The sequence below is a fragment of the Cupressus sempervirens genome, chromosome 2 (genome assembly GCF_028749045.1).
Source record: "Cupressus sempervirens isolate cs-2001-9-10 chromosome 2, ASM2874904v1, whole genome shotgun sequence".
Lineage (NCBI taxonomy): Eukaryota > Viridiplantae > Streptophyta > Pinopsida > Cupressales > Cupressaceae > Cupressus > Cupressus sempervirens.
This window is the reverse complement of record NC_143119.1, coordinates 724,433,781-724,450,372: the sequence shown is the minus strand read 5'-3', so window position 1 is coordinate 724,450,372 and position 16,592 is coordinate 724,433,781. Positions and strand designations below refer to the sequence as shown.

General features: G+C 41.2%; 1 protein-coding gene across 2 annotated transcripts in view; it reads right to left on the bottom strand.

Moving 5' to 3' along the window:
- FAP2 (Chalcone-flavanone isomerase family protein) overlaps positions 1-16,592 on the bottom strand; it is a 128,416-nt gene that overhangs the window by 35,644 nt on the left and 76,180 nt on the right. For both annotated transcript variants that reach the window (XM_089815166.1, XM_089815165.1), the window contains exons 4-5: positions 13,258-13,333; positions 13,044-13,146 (exon numbers count right to left, since the gene is read on the bottom strand). In XM_089815166.1, the coding sequence (XP_089671292.1) occupies positions 13,044-13,146; positions 13,258-13,333 (179 nt within the window). The remainder of the gene's footprint in view (positions 1-13,043; positions 13,147-13,257; positions 13,334-16,592) is intronic.

Below are 16,592 nucleotides of genomic sequence, written 5' to 3'. Positions count from 1 at the left end.
ACTTTAATATTAATGCCGATGGGGAAATTGTATAACTACATAAAAAAACATAGGCTATATTAATTAAAAGGACCGATTGCTTCAAGCAACCATTCACCTTGATTGCCACATATTTAAGATGACTCACATGTGTAGAAAATTAAAAAACGCAGAGGATAGAATTCGAACATAACAAAACCATTGAATAATCAACGGGAGCAGGAGGTTATATTTGCAAAGGACAGAGAAATGTAGGGGAAGGCAACCCATCTCCATCGTCACTGGAAACTTCAAACAACCAGTCAATTCGCAAAAACGACAATAGAGAACTGAGACTTTAATCACAAATCATCAGTGAGCACATATTTTCTATGGAAGGATACAAACAAATAGAAGCACAGTCCAAACAAGACAAAACAAAGATAACCGATCAAACTGGGAAGAATGATAGAACAATATTAGATTCCATCTGATGATACAGATTCCTAACACATCTACAAACCAGTCAAATTCTGACGGATTAAACAGGTCGAAATAATAAATCCACCAACATCTTAGATATAGTCACCAACATATCTGCGATCAAGCTATTATGAACTTCAAGCGCTAGAAATTTCCGAGTGTAGTAAGACTGAAGGGAAATATTCTCACAAAGATAATACATCCAAAGGATAACAAGGAAAATAAGAGTAATACAGGGAGGTAAGTGCAAGTTAATTCAAATTGAATATATATAGAATTTGTGATTTATAAACTAAATTGATTTGAGAACCATCATGGGTTTAGCTTTTCTAATAGAGAATTAGAGAATAGAGAACATTCATTTGAATGTTGAGTTTTAGAGGATATCCTCTATGAGAGTCAAAGATTCCAAATTGGAATCTAGGGAGAGGTTTGTATGAATCTCTAGGGGCAGTATATATATTGTAGTGGTCAAACATATCCATATGTCAGAGATAAGAGACTTGGTTAGAGGTAGGATCTCTATCAAGTAGTGTTACAAAGTGTATAACAAGAGATCCAAAGAGGCCTTAGGAAGACACTTTTCATGCGATCATTACCTAATCAAGAAGTAATCCTTACTAGAGGGTTAGGTGATTTGAGGAGAGTTTCTTCCGAGGGATTAGGAGGGGTTAGAACGGGCTAGTATTTAGACTAATACTTAATTAGTTCAAGATTTCTAGCATGTTTAATTTACATTTTCTATACTGTACTAGCAAAATGTTGTAGGTTCTAGGGTTCATTTCTTAATCCTGAAGAGGGGACATTACGACCTTCTCCAAACCTATCTCATTATTTATACCTATCACAACCTCACATAGTAGCAAACTAAAATGCCGAAATGAAAACTCAATATGAAACCCAGCTATTATCCTTGCAATAAATTTTGAAACTCTCAAACAACCTTTGCTATGAAATAAATGCTCCTTATTTATCCATATCAATAAGTTTTTAAGTTTCAATGCCAATGTGACTTTCGAACAAAATGAGCTGGCTTATTGGAGTGATCTTGATTCCCAAGTGTTTACCGTACTGGGTAAAGAAATCAATGCATAAAAACAATGGATCACTTCTTATATTATTCGCATACGCCAAAGATATTACATCCAAATGATGATGAATACAATGATCCCAAAGGGGGTATATATACATCTCGAGGAACCTTCACGAAGGTGTCTGTCGACTACATACATGTCGGCTACATAATAAGAACCTTCTCGATACCGATGTAGAACCTTCCCGATACCAACGAGAACCTTCCCGATATCGACAATATACATACCGATACTGATGACATACATCCTGATACTAACGGCATACATCCTACTACCATATTTACTGACGACATCATCCACCCCAAAAAGAAAAGTCATCTCTAGACGACCACACAACAAAACTCAACAACTAACTACATTTATTCATAAAACAACATAGACTTAGACATCATGAACCAGAAGGTTGTGTCTCAAACTGTGAAGACCGGCTGCGTCGAAGTTGATACACTTGATCTGTTCGAACCTGCAAATCAACTCTAATCTGAGAGTTCTCCTCCACCACTTCCTTTAGCATCAATGCAACCTCCTGGCACTCAGCTTCTTTCTTATCATTAGCCCTCTTCGCTGTCCTTCTCCTAAAGAGCTTCTACCAAACGCTGCTCTACTACTGCTAGCTGTTGTTTCGCCTACTGCTTCCCTCGTGCACTTTCCTTGACCTGTGCTAACAAGGCTGTCCGCTCTGCTTTCCATGCAATCTGCTGGGTGGCAAGTCAGTTGGCCATCCCCTCCCGAGCCTTCTCCGCCATCTCCCGAGCTTCCTGCCCAACCTCTGCCCTTCTTCGCTCTGTAAGCACCAACTCTGCCAAGGACTTCCTTTGCTCTACGATGACAGCCAAGTGAGAACGAACATCCTTATCCTTCTCCTCCGCTACTGGTAGAGGGTCCGACACCTACACCCCTTCGTCTACTTTCTCTGCTGCTGCTGGACTCTGATCCTCCACCCCTGGTGATGTTGGCACCTCAACTACCTTGCTGTTTGACCAAATGGCCTCCAAGTACGTGTGCTCTCTCATGGGAGACTGAATGGAAGGACCTCTGGTAACAAGGGCAAGTAGCCATTGCCTCAAGTACTCACTCGCCCGACTCGCTGTGCTCATCTGTTCCACTGCTGGCACCTAGGGTTCCGCTTTTGGAATATCCTGATCCTCATCCAACAGAGTGTCCGCTATGGTGACTACTGCATTCATCCTAATCACCTCTAGACGAACCTACGCCTATGCCCCCCTGACTGACTCCTCCCTCTGCTATTGGCTCTACTACAAGAGGTGGCTGAGGCAAACTCTCTTCTACAGGTACAGGATTCAGTTCTTGAACCGCTGGCTAAGACTGCGATCCTGCAAGTTGTGTACCCATAGTCGTGGTCGTTGGCGATGCTATCCTCTGGCTTACTGAGTTCTGGACTAGCACTGAGTGTGGAACTAATCCTGCTACTGTTGTTTGTGATCTGGGATTAAGAGTTACTAGGGTCATCACCACTGGATGCCGAAACTATCCAAACCCCGAGATGTGAACATCCGCCATGGTGTGCATATGTGGGGCTGAAAATGACGAGATTGATGGCGTAGTAGTCACTGGCACTGCTGTCAATTGTTGCGGAAAGTGAAGTGGAGTTGCTGAAATTACCCCGACTTCCTCATCATCTTCCTCCTCATCCTGCTCCACCTCCATATCCTCAGAATCGTCCTCCTCAACAGATGTGTCCTAGCGGCCACTATTCGTGTTGCCTGATTCATCCATCTCCTGTCGTGCCCTCTTCTGGCCAACGCCCTTCTGTCCTATGGGTGAGTCTAAATGCTTCCATTGCATTACCGGAGACTCACCAGGTACCGCCAAACTTGGCTTAATTTCCAATTGCTCATGGGGTATCGTCCTCGCAATAGCTTCCAGAAAGAGTCTGATGGCGTAGTGCGGCATATAAAATATTTTATGTTGCAAAGTCATGAACTCATCCATGTGCATGGCTAAAAGAGAAGCCCAGTCGTACACTTTCTCGTTCATGAGTTCGTTCATCATGTTGACCAACGGAAAGGAAATGTCGAACGCCCTGTTGGACCCTGTAAGCCTACTTTTTACCACATCCATAAGGCACTTCCAATGGCCTTCTCTAATATCAGACTTCCGCAACCCTCATCCCTTCGAAGTGCCAATAAGGGTATCCGCCTGCTGCTGTAACTGGTCGTTACACACCAACTGTACCAGCCGCTTGCTGCTGTAACTGGTCGTTACACACCAACTGTACCAGCTGTAACTTCCTTTCCCTATCCATTTTTTGTGGCTTACTGTCAATTTTCTTCCCACCTTGTGCCCCTCCTGGAATGCCGAACACTTTGGTAAAGTCAATTGGCCGAAATGAAACCACGACATCATACCCCAAATACAGAATTGAACTCCTCCGGGAGTGCCTATCATATGCCTCAATCATGGGACTCAATACACCTTCAAAGTCTCGGATACAAAAAAGTGGCATCCGAATTGTCCACTCCACCTGCACCCTTCGGATGCTTGCTTTAACAAGGTGAGTATCCGAATTTTCATTCCACCATTTCCTGTAGTCCCATCCATTCAACCCTTCGAAAACTACAATCTGTGGTATTGTGTGCACATCCGGCTGATTCTGCACTTTGGCCCTGTGCTTGCCCTTATCCTTTCCGCATGGCCGCACTTCAGAAGGCCCTGCCTACACATCTTGGTTCATGGCTGAATCCTGATCCAGTTGCTTCCTCCAAGCCCTCTTCCCGACTGATTGCATACCTATTATGCTTTTATCAATTTGCTCAAAATAAAGCCATTAGGTCAGTTACTTGTCCGTATGGCTTGCAAAATGCCCTCCTAAGCTTGTACGGATGCTGACCCTTTACTCTTTCTCCTGTATGTCGTAAGGTCATACGGCTTCCCTTCTCCTTCACGAAAAAAAATGCCGTACGGAACCCTCCTTTTGAATGCCGTACCCCTCTCTAAAAGCAATTTGCAACTACTTGCAGGTCTCCTTCCCAATACATCTCTAGTCTGGGCACTTGGAATGATTTCACCACTTCATGTTCTTGCCTTCGTATGGAATTTTATCATACAACACTCTCCTGTGAATAGCAATCTTATATTTTGTACGGCAGATGCTATAACCCTCAACATATGGCTCTGAATCCTTATTCGGCAAACTCTCCCATTCACAATTTTGTATGGCAATTGTACATATTTCTTTAAAAAGTTTTAATCAAACACCTACGCCAGTTATAGAGAGTCGTACAATTATACAATCCTTCAGAAGAAACTAAAAACCTTCAACCAACTACCTCCAGCCGTATGCTCACTGCCTCCAGGATTGACTTGTATGCCATACGTATCAACCTTATATTGCTGACGTCATGTCCGTATGGTGACTTGGATTGCTGGTGGCTTGCGTTCAACTTGCTAGAATGCCCTGGGAGAGGCCGTACGGCTTCAATGTGCAATGAACTATACTTAAATATTTCCAAAATCATTTGTACGGTGATATAGGAGATACCGTACGGTGGCGAGTACAGCTAAGGCTATACGGTGATCAACTTAAACCCAAACTTAAGCCGTACAATGGTTAGGTAATATGCCCTGCGGTGCTTAATGCACAAACACCTACGCCGTACGGTGATGTAACTATTATGCCACGGTGATGCAACCATTACACCGTATGGTGATTACTGCTCATTCACAATGTCGTATAGTCACTTGACCGTACAGTGCTTTTTCTTTTTCTTTTTCATCATTATTATTATTTATTTTTTTCAATCGTTTTTTTATTTTTTATTTTTTTTACTGCTCCTTAATAGGCCCTGATGGCGACTTAGCTAGTGCACGATAAATTTTCAGCTTGCACCCATTCACTGTATCCGGAACTTCCTGTCCATCAAGCGTCCATAACTTGATCGCTCCATTGTCGCCTACTTCCGGGACCTGATATAGCCCGACCCACTTAACTTTGAACTTGCCCGACTTGATCTCATTCCGACCATCATGCTTCAACACCCACTGTCCGGGTTGAAACCTATTCAATTTCAAATGCTTATCGTGCCATGCCTTAGCCTATTCTATGTTACTTCAGTCACCCACTGCACCAATAATCGCTTCTCCTCCAATTTGTTCAATTTATATAGCCACTCCCTTAAGCTTTCCATGTTGCCTAACTTGTTTTCCAATGCTATCCTCAGGCTCAGTATCATGAATTCCGTTGGTACTACAGCCTCCTGTTCGAACATCAATTGAAAAGGTGTGTGCTCGGTTGTCACCTTATACATCGTGTGATAAGCCCAAGGCGTGGAGGGTAATTTTTCCTCCCAATCCTCACCTTCAACCACGCAAGATTTGTAGATAATTGATACCAGAATTTTATTGGTAGCCTCAGTCTGTCTATTTGCTCTTGGGTAGTATGGGCTCAATAATGAATGATAGATTTTGAACTCAGTGGTGAGCTGTCGGATAACATGATTTACAAAATGTCCACCTCTATCACTTGTTAACTGCAATGGAATCCTGTACTTGGTAATAATTTGCTCATAAATAAATTTTGTTGTGCTTAACATCGAATTATCGGGTAGTGCACGTGCCTCTACCCATTTGGTCAGGTACTCCGTCTCTACGACGATGTATCGACATCTTTTGGTTTTGCTCACCTTCAAGGGCTCGATGAAGTCCAATCCCCATCGTTCAAAGAGTTCCTGTGCATGAGAGGGATTCAAAGGCATGAAGTCTCTCTTCAAAGGTTTCTCAGCTCGCTGACATGTATCCCATGCAACGACCCACTCCCTGGCGTCATTGTGTACAGTCGGCCACCATAGTCCTGCCAGGAGTATTTTCCATGCAGTTGTGCCTAGCCCCATGTGTCCTCCTGCAAGTCCTTAATGTGCTTCCTTCAGTACCCTTGGGATCTCTTCCTCTAGGATGCATCGCCTTAGGATCTGGTTGGGTCCCATTTTATATAGCAGCCCATTGATCAGTTGAAATGTTCGGCTCCGCAACACCAACTTGTCTTTCATTTGGTGGCATGCTAGTCGAAAACTGTCCTGTTGAAAGGTACTCTCCAATGCTCGTGTACCATTTTGGCAGTATAGCAATCTGGAATAGTTGTGCATCAGGAAAGTCGTCATTCAAATCTTCTGCCAGTTCTCTTGTTTTGAGGCATTACAGATGATCTACGCTTACATGTTTCTTCCCCAGCCGTATGATGATCTTGAAGGTAAACTCCTGTGATAGAAGTAACCAGTGGCTGATTCTTACTTGAATGACAAGTTTATTGACCATTTACAACAGAGCTTGATGGTCGACATAGACGACGAACAGTGTCACCAGCAAGTAATGACGGAATTTCTGTACAGCGTAGACCATCCCCAAAGCTTCCCATTCAGTCGTACTGTAATTCTGTTCAGCCTTTGATAGCAGTTGACTGGCAAAGTAGATCAGGCGATCCAACCCGTGGCTACTTGTCTGCGCCAAGGTTGCTCCAATTGCATAGTTGGACGCATCGACATGAACATGAAACTCTTTGCTCCAATCTGGATACACCAAGATGGTTGTTGTAGCCAATCGTACTTTGAGCCCTTAAAATGCTTCATCCTATTCCTTCTTCCATCTGAACGATTCTCCTTTGCACATTAACCTGTCCAACGGGTATGCTACCTTGGCAAAAAATTTGATGAACCGTCTGTAATAGCCTATATGTCCAAGGAAAGATTTTATCATCGTTACATTGGTGGACGACTGCATCTCCAATATGACTCTCACCTTATCCGGATCTGTCTTCAATCCCTCCTTACAGACTATGTGTCCGAGCAACCTTCCCTACGGAACCATAAACCTACACTTCTTCAGGTTCGCGACTAAGCACGCACGCCGTAATCTCTCCATACATTCCCCCATTACTGCCAGATGTTTGTCCTTGGCATTGAATACCGACCAATCATCCAGAAATGCCTTGAAGTTTCTGATGGACATCTTGTCAAAGATGTGCAGTATGATCCGCTGGAATGTAGCAAGCGCATTGCACAGGCCGAACGACATCCGGTTATATGCGTATACGCCATCTCCTATGACAAATGTCGTCTTCAGTTTGTCCTCCTCTGCGATTGAAATCTGATTGTATTCGAAAAATCCATCCATGAATGAGTAGATCTCGTGTCCCGCTACCTCCTTCAAGATGTTGTTCGTGAATGGAATTGAAAACGAATCCTTGATGGTGACTGCATTCAAGCATCTGAAATCGACGCATATCCAGATCTGGGTGGTGTCCTTCTTCAGTGAGATTACTATGGGCGACACCTATTCACTAGTTTGCATGTAATAACCCTCCTCAAATCTGCCCTCAAAAATGCTGATGAAAGCTCAAGGAATTTCATCAAACAATTCACATGCAAGGGACGTATGACTGATATAGTATTTCAGCTAGCTTCAAATGACCTTTTTACAATTTGCATCAATGAAAAATCTTGTGCTAGAAGACTACAATGGACTACACAAATGACCTAACATGAGTGTGCTACTAAATTTGACAATATTCAGTGCATATATATGATCTAAGCATGAGAACTGAACACCTACAGCCAATTGGCATTTTTACAAACAGTTGGTATGCAAACTAACTAGCTGATAAATAATGATATTAAATTGCTTAAATGACACCAGCAACTATTATCTTCTTAATTGCAATGAAAATTACAATGCTCATGAAATATGGCCAAGACTTTGGCATTTACATGGATTACAAAATGATAATGTTGGTATAATGCACGCTTACAGCTAAAAGCTTATAACACCCTAAAAACAATACTAACAAAAGAACCTGGTTGTAGATGGCTGAAATAATTTCCTTCTATGCTGCCCCTTCTGCTTTTCTTTTTTCGAGCTGCTTTTTCGTACCCGTTTTTTCAGCCTGCTTTTTCGGTTCCGCTTTTTTCGGGCTGCTTTTTCGGTTCCGCTTTTTTCGGGCTGCTACCATAGTGAATCTCAAGACCATATCTTTCAATGACGTCAAGATTTCCAACTTGAAGGGATTTTGTCCTTCAAACTATTGAGACATAATCTCCAGAAAATTTTCCAATTTCTTTGATATTTCCAAGCATGAATAAATGAGAGCTATCCTCTTCCTTTTAATCCCTTCCTCAATTGCTCCACACTTCCGTCTTGCCAATGTGGGATAATACATGACTTTTAATATTACTTCTTTTTTTCTTTTTACAAAGTCCATGTATGTACTCAAAAGGGGGACTCTTGACTTTTATAAAGTGACACTATGAAACATTATAATATTTAATTTAAATAGTCACTTTACCGTTGTAACTTCAAACATTAAAATAATATACCAAATAAACTCAAAATCCCACATATAATAGCTCATTAGAAAGAGCCCAACAAAACGCATCTCATCCTATCACTGAAAATTGAAGGCACTGCATCCCCCTATTGGCTTACTAAAAATAGTAAGTCTTCCTGACAACCCAACAAACGAACTCCGTTTGGCCTGTAATTAAATTTGACTAGGCCAAATAACCTCAGGATCCCTTTTGAAGTCCTGGTTAGCCCTCGAGACCATACAAGAATGGGCTAACGACAACATACCTCCAAACTGGCTAAGTGGGGGACATTACACTGCACCTTGAAGATAATGTCGGCCTCCAGCATCTGGTTGATTTCCTCCGTAACCCGTGCCACGTAGTTCTTGTTCATCCTGTAGGGCCGCTTCCATACAGGTACTGCTCCTTCGATCAACAGGATGCGATGCACACACAACTCTGATGGTACTCCTTTCAGGTCCTTGTATGTCCATGCAAACACATTCTTATATTCCAAGAATATCTTGAATGTTGTTGCCTTCAATGTTGGATCCCAGTTATCTCCCACCAGTATGTTTCGTGGTTCGACTTAATCTCCCAAATTCATAGTTTGCAGCGTGACTTCATTATATTTGATGAGCTCTCCTTCGGTGAATGCATAGGCAAGTGTTTCATCAAGCGGCGCGTTTCCCTCTTTTACCTTTGTGAATTCTTTTGAAAATCCATCAGCCCTGTGTCCTTCCTCTATTGTCAATACGTTGCAACTCTGAAACAATTCATAGTCCTCTATCTGCCAGTGGTAAAGACCGTTCACTGAATCCAAATCGTCATCTCCCTCCAATTGTAGGACTCCCTCCTGATCTAGTTCCATATCCTCTTCTTCTTCGGAATCTAATGACAAAGCTTCTTCCCCAACCATTTGAGTGTGTAGATCAATGACATATTTTCGGCCTTTTCTTTCAAGTGATAAAGTATTTTTCTTCCAATCGTGTTTAACCTTGGCTTGTATCAACCACCCCCGGCCCAGAATGGCATCGTATCCTTTCCGCTTCAGCGGGATCACGACAAAGTCCAACAGGAATGGTTGGGTTCCAATCGTCACTGGTTGTGCTGTCAGGACTCCCAATGGTATGATTCCATGTTGATCGGCCGTTAGCAGCTGAAATGTAGGTGGCCATAATGTTGGCTGTCCCAACCTTTTTTCAGGTATCCTCTGGTAACACATTGACCCCAGACCCTCCGTCCACAATCGTGTCTGTCAACACAGTCCCGAGAATTCTCATTTCAACAACTGTCGGATGGCATCTGGATGAGAGGGCTAACAGCATCGGATCTTCTGCACTTGCGCCACCTTCTCTCTCCCTTCCTTGCTTTGCTGGTAGCTTAACAGTTGGAGCTATATTCATGAGTGTCGTACGGAGTTGAGGCATAGTGAGCAACAGATCATTTATCCTGATGGGTACCTCAGTTTGTAATATTTGTCGTACGATGTTCTATTTTGCATAGTTCCGTGTGGAGGTACCAGTAGTGTCCTTTAGGTGTGCCTCCTCTACCTGTGTTGCTTTTTGGATCTCTGCCTACTTCCTCCAGTCTCTTCTTTTCCTTCGTCGGATCAAGGTATGCTTTCGCTTGCTTCCGTGTGATGGCTAGAACCTCTTCTTCATCCGTCCCGACGGTGATCAAATTTACTCCCGACTTTAAGCACTTAGCATTGTCATGATCGTCGGGCCCACACCATCTACATAACAATTTTGGTGTGTTCGCCGTTGTACAGTCTCGGGTGAAGTGGCCCCACAAATTGCATGCGTGGCATTGAACTATCGGTCAAACATTCGCATCATACTGAATTCGACTCCTCCCGCCATTATTATTGTTGCCATTGTTGTTTTGACCTCGCCGACTATTTCTGTATCCTCCCAATGTGCCACCCTCCGTACTGGTGTTCCCACTCCCTCCTGACGCGGACGCCTCCTATGTCAGGAACACTTGTTGCGATGCTCTTGTTTTCAGGTTGAAAGGGCATTCCTTTGTCGAATGTCCCATGATCTAACAAATTTCGCAAAATTGATCTTTCGGGCAGGATCCCTTCCTATGGCCTTCTTTCTTGCACTCAGTGCACCATAGCTCGTTTCCCTTAGTCTCCCTCTGCATGTTCTTGAACTCTTTCATCATCTGAATCATGTTCTTTTGGAGGATGCAGACCTTCTTGCTGTCCTTTTCGTCATCACTGCTCTCGTGTGAAGATGCATCGTCATCTGAATAAAACAAACTACTCTTCTTCTTCTTCGTCTTTTGCTCACTTTCCAGGTTCATAGCCCAGTTGCACGCTTCAGTGTATGACAATGGCAGCACGATCTTCATCTTCTTTCGTAGCTTCGGGTGAAGGGCTTCAATGAACCATCTTTCCTGTAGCCCATCAGTCGGCTTATTCTCCATTTTATTGATCAAGTCCTTCAACTTCCTGGCGTAGACTCAGACTATTTCATTCTTCCCCTGTTTTGTATTGTATATCTCTGCTACAATTTCGTTGTCATCGCGCAACAGTTGAAATTCGGCAGTAAACTCCTTAAGGTTGTCCCAAGTGGTTAATTTTTGGGGATCTACATCGGCAAACCAATCAATTGCAACACCCTGTAGGGTGGCCGGAAACTGGTAGACCCATTTGTTTGTATCCGTTATGCCATTCACCCTCCAAATCGTTTCGCATGTTTTACAATGTCAGATGGGAACGGCTGCTCCATCACCATCAAATTTAGGCAACTTCTCCTTTGGTCCTGCCATCCCGACATCGACGCTTGGTATCTCGACACTGACACTTGGTATCCCAACACTGATGCTTGGTATCCCGACACTGATGCTTGGTATCCCGATACCAACGGTTTGTATCCTAGCAGCTGTGCTTTTTGGTGAAGAAGGGTCTCCATTAAGCGAATCAGTCTGTTCTGGAAGTGTATCGTAGACGAAGAGTTCACTCCACACTCTTGCTCCCTCGGCACTCCAAGCCGCGCGAGTCGATTCTCTTTCATCTGGATTCTCTTCCCTTGGCGAATACAAATTCAAAAACTCCTCCCTTGCTTCTTCCACCAACTCCACCCGCTGTTGAGTCTCCCACAATTCTTCTGCGCTTGTGTCCATCGGCAATCTTCTGGAACCTCCTTCTGCGTTCGGCTTGTTGTGCCTAAATTAGATTTTATTACACAATACGTATTCCATCTTTTCTCTTTACCTTATTTTGATCTTTGTTAAGCTGATTTGGCATTAATCTTCATTCCTCCCTCCTAGGTTCATCGGGCAACAATGCCAAATTTTTACCGTACTGGGTAAAGAAATCAATGCATACAGACAATGGATCAGAATAGCAGAACTTCTTATATTATTCACATACGCCAAAGATATTACATCCAGATGATGATGAATACAATGATCCCGAAGGGGGTATATATACATCTCAAGGAACCTTCCCGAAGGTGTCCGTCAGCTACATACAACATGTTGGCTACATAATAAGAACCTTCCCAATACCAACATAGAACCTTCCCAATACCGACGAGAACCTTCCCGATACCGATGACATACATCTCGATACTGACGACATACATCCTGATACTGATGACATAAATCCTAATACCATATTTACTGAGGACACCAAGCATGACAACTGGGTGACTGAATATAAATAGATGTTATCTCCAAGAATCTTCAAGCATATACCAAAAGTTGAGCTTCACTTGGAAAGTAGCATAAGTGTCCTCAAGCCTAATTGAGCTCATAGGCAATAATAAATAATCCATTTGATAAGGTTGACACTCACTAGGAAGATCAAAGCCGATTGCAAAGCAAATGAGCTAAAAAATGGGAACATTACACATGGACCATGATTATCTATGACATATAAGTGTGATGAAATGAGTATCATACATAATTGTGTGACGAGCCTAGAAGAATTCATTTCCTATTTCTTGTGTTTAATGTGTTATCCTGCAATATTAATTTGTGATCCATGCCCATTGGATTGTCCAGGTGTAATTCTTCCACTTCCAGCCAATAGCATAGTGCTTTGTATATCAAACAAATTATATTTCTACAACAATGAATATAGTTTGATAAAATTTGATGATTTAATACCTCCTTAGCTATCTCAAATGTGTCCAACCTCAAAGAGATAATCATGGGATTAAATTAGAAACTAGCAATATCAACAAAAACAACATACCTCAATAAGTCTTCAAAAAATTCAGGTTGATTCTTCAATTCGTCAGGTGGCACATTGTAATATTTTTTCTCAAGCTTGTTACGTAGACAATCAAGATGAACATCTAACAAGAATGATGAATAATGTCAACATTTTCAACATAGGGGACATACCTCACTTTGCAAAGAAATGAATGTTGCACAAATAATAAAAAGATGAATAATTTAGTACTTACATAAGCCAAATGCATATACATTTATTGACTTGACTTTAGCAATTGTTGTACTACGAGAGCCAACCCCAACAAGCACCTAAAAATGAATGAACGAGTAACTCCATTAGTCTAATATAGTAAGCATTGATGCAAGTAGCCAAAGGAAAGACAACATTAGAAGAGAATAATAGTAAGGCCCAACATGATCAAACCTTTCAAGAGAGTTGCCATATGACATTTTCGACACCTCATGTGAGTATCAAAGTTAACTATGTGTTCATTGTTAGCATACAAACCTTGAAACAAGCCTTAAAAATATAATATACACTAAAAAGATAATAGATGCTGCTACAAGATTCACAATTGTTAAAACTTGAATATCATTTCCCCCTAATTAATCCGACTCTAAGTTTTAACCAAGCATGTCATCCAAAGAAGTGTTTGCTCCATATGGAATGTTAATGTTTTATAGCGTCGGTCAGATTAAACATAGAGTGTAAACATAAAGGACATCTCCTTGGTTAAATGTTATTATAGATATAATTATGTAGATATATTAAATATATATATGTAATCTCAAAATAACATATATATCTATAATACCATAATTACTATTTCAAAATTCTTTTATAATGTCTTATATGTTAGACTCTCACCTACAGGCCCTTCCCTTGATTTGACCGATGTCCATATCATTCATTTAGAGACCACGGCACCGTCGTCGTTTCAATCGGGATAAAGGATGTTCGGTATCACGTGACTTTGGAGAGTCAACTTTATGGGACCCCTTTATATGCTACTATATAACCTAACTTTATATCAGGCATCCTTGTCATAGTTCTCGTTAAGATAGTGCCTTGTCGTCGAGCATTTTTCATTATTCGCTTTGTCTGTTAAATAAGTGGTATTATCTTTTGTTAAACCAATGGGTTGTGTTCGATGAGATGTGCCTCTTTGGCAAGTATAGGTTTACGACCTTTTTTAAGATATATTTAAAGGGAGTAAGAACCCTCCTTTGCAAACTACATACATTTCAAGAAGTGTTATTACAAAGTAGGGTTCTAACTATAATAATTATATATTTTACCAAGACAATATATAAAAGAATATATAAATTTATAAATCTAATTAAAAAACATGATGGAAAATTCTATGAAGGAGTTTTCCTATAGTACATGGATGTAGTGTCCACTTCTTCATCCTACCCATTTGGAGGAGTGTCAATAGCCTATTTTATTCCCATGATTTAATTTGTAGAATTGAATAAGGGAATATTTTTAATTAGTTAAATTAAGCAAATGTAAAGATTATGGGTGACTTTGTTGACTTAATTTTTGATGAGTGATTGATAAAAAGTTGGGCCAAAAGGTGATTATTTCAATAAAGATGAATTTTAAATTATAACTTCTCAAAAGTTCTCAAGCTAGTTGTAAAAGAGAAATGAAAAGCTCTTTTGCACATCTTCGACATTTTGTTTCTCTCATTTTCAAGTTTGAACTACAAGTTCAAGTACAAAACCCGAGATAAAAACCCTAGAGGTATTAGGTTTTGGAGAACAAAGATTTCTTCCTAATAAAATCTATGGTGAATTCACACAAGATTCAAACTTATGATTCCATGAAGGATTAAGGGATTGTTTGACATTGCCGGCTATAGATTTCTAGGTACAAATTTATTGTGATTTGAAGGAAATTGATAAATCTGTTATTGTAGTGCGTGTACAAGTGAAAATTCAAAAAATGTTGATGTGGTGGGTGCAAGCGAGATTTGGAGAGAATTTGTGCACGCTTTGAAGGAAAATATAATTTTTTATATTCTGCTGTGAAAATCCTGTCTGACACTTAAATGGAACCATACCACGTTGTTTCATATTGAAGACATTACATTCACAAAGACAAAGTAAACAGGGAGGGTAATATATTATATGAGGATGCTAAAGCAAGGACAGGTCTTCTGCAGTCTTTCAAGGCTCCAAAGAAGTCAATATTGAAGTTCCCAAAAGGGTTGCCACCTCATACTATGCTGTTGGACCTTCCAGAGCTATCATACCATTCTGAGCAGGGATTCAAAGTGTACATAGTTGCTGTTTGCAAAGTTTGGAAGAATTCAAACTAAAGTCACCTATATTTTATATTTAATATTGAACTGCTGCAAGTAAATTCCTATGCAATATTATTCCAAGCACCAATAAAAGTATAATATAAAAGGTATCAGTGATCATATTTATAATTTTTGATATCCAATAAATAAGTAAAGTTGTTAAAACTTGAAAGTGGATGTTATAATTTATTCAAGATATTATTTTGAATAAATGGAAATAAGACGCAAGGCAGCTGAAATGTTATTGTTGTTTACCGTACTAGGTAAAGAAATCAACGCACAGACAATAGATATGAATAGCAGAACTTCTTATTATTCGCATATGCCAAAGACATTACATTATGCTTCCATGATGATTTACAATAATCCCGAAGGGTGTATAAATACTTTCCGAAGAACCTTCCCGAAGGAGTCCGTCGGCCACATACATGTCGCTACATAACAAGAACCTTCCCAAAGGGACCCGTCGGCTGCATAACAATAACCTTTCCGAAGGGACCCATCGGCTGATACACAATTTCTATCGACGACATCATCCCTCCAAAAAAAAAAAATCGTCTCCGGATGACAATTACAAACAAAATACATTAACAGAGTGACTACAACAAAAAATTTGCTTCTGTCACATCACTTCCACATTCATCCCGTTACATCTGTAGCCTCTGCTAACACAATACTATCTCCTCAAGCTGACCTTGATAGCCACGCATGCTACTTTCTCTGCTTCCAACACTGGGTCCACTGAGCTAAGTGTCGCTGTACTGCCTTCTGGATGACCCACTCCTCCCGAGCTCTCTGTGCATCCACCAAGACAGCCTCTTGGCCAACACCTACTCCCAGTGCCTCTGGTACACAAACACTCCATGCCTACAGCAACTTCAAGTCTTCTCAACTGGTCACATTTCACGACTGATATCCGCAATGACTGGGGGTCTAGGGGGTAACACCCCCGGTGGGGTCGAGGGGCAACGCCCCAGGTGCATGAAACACTTCGAAACCCACACAAAACTGCATGAAACACACTATTTCTGTCATTTTCTGCCGATTCTACACTCTTTCTGGCAATCGCTGATGCTTCCCCTTCCCTTTGGTATCCTCCATTACTCATTCTAAGCATGCTTGATTTGTCGACTTTTTTTTTTTTTTTTTTTAAAAAAACCCTCTTGCCACCCTCTGCCATGTTACGCCAATTCCTTATGCAATAACCTGGAATGCCATTCAAAATTTGAATGCAATAACATGCAAAAGCTGTATGC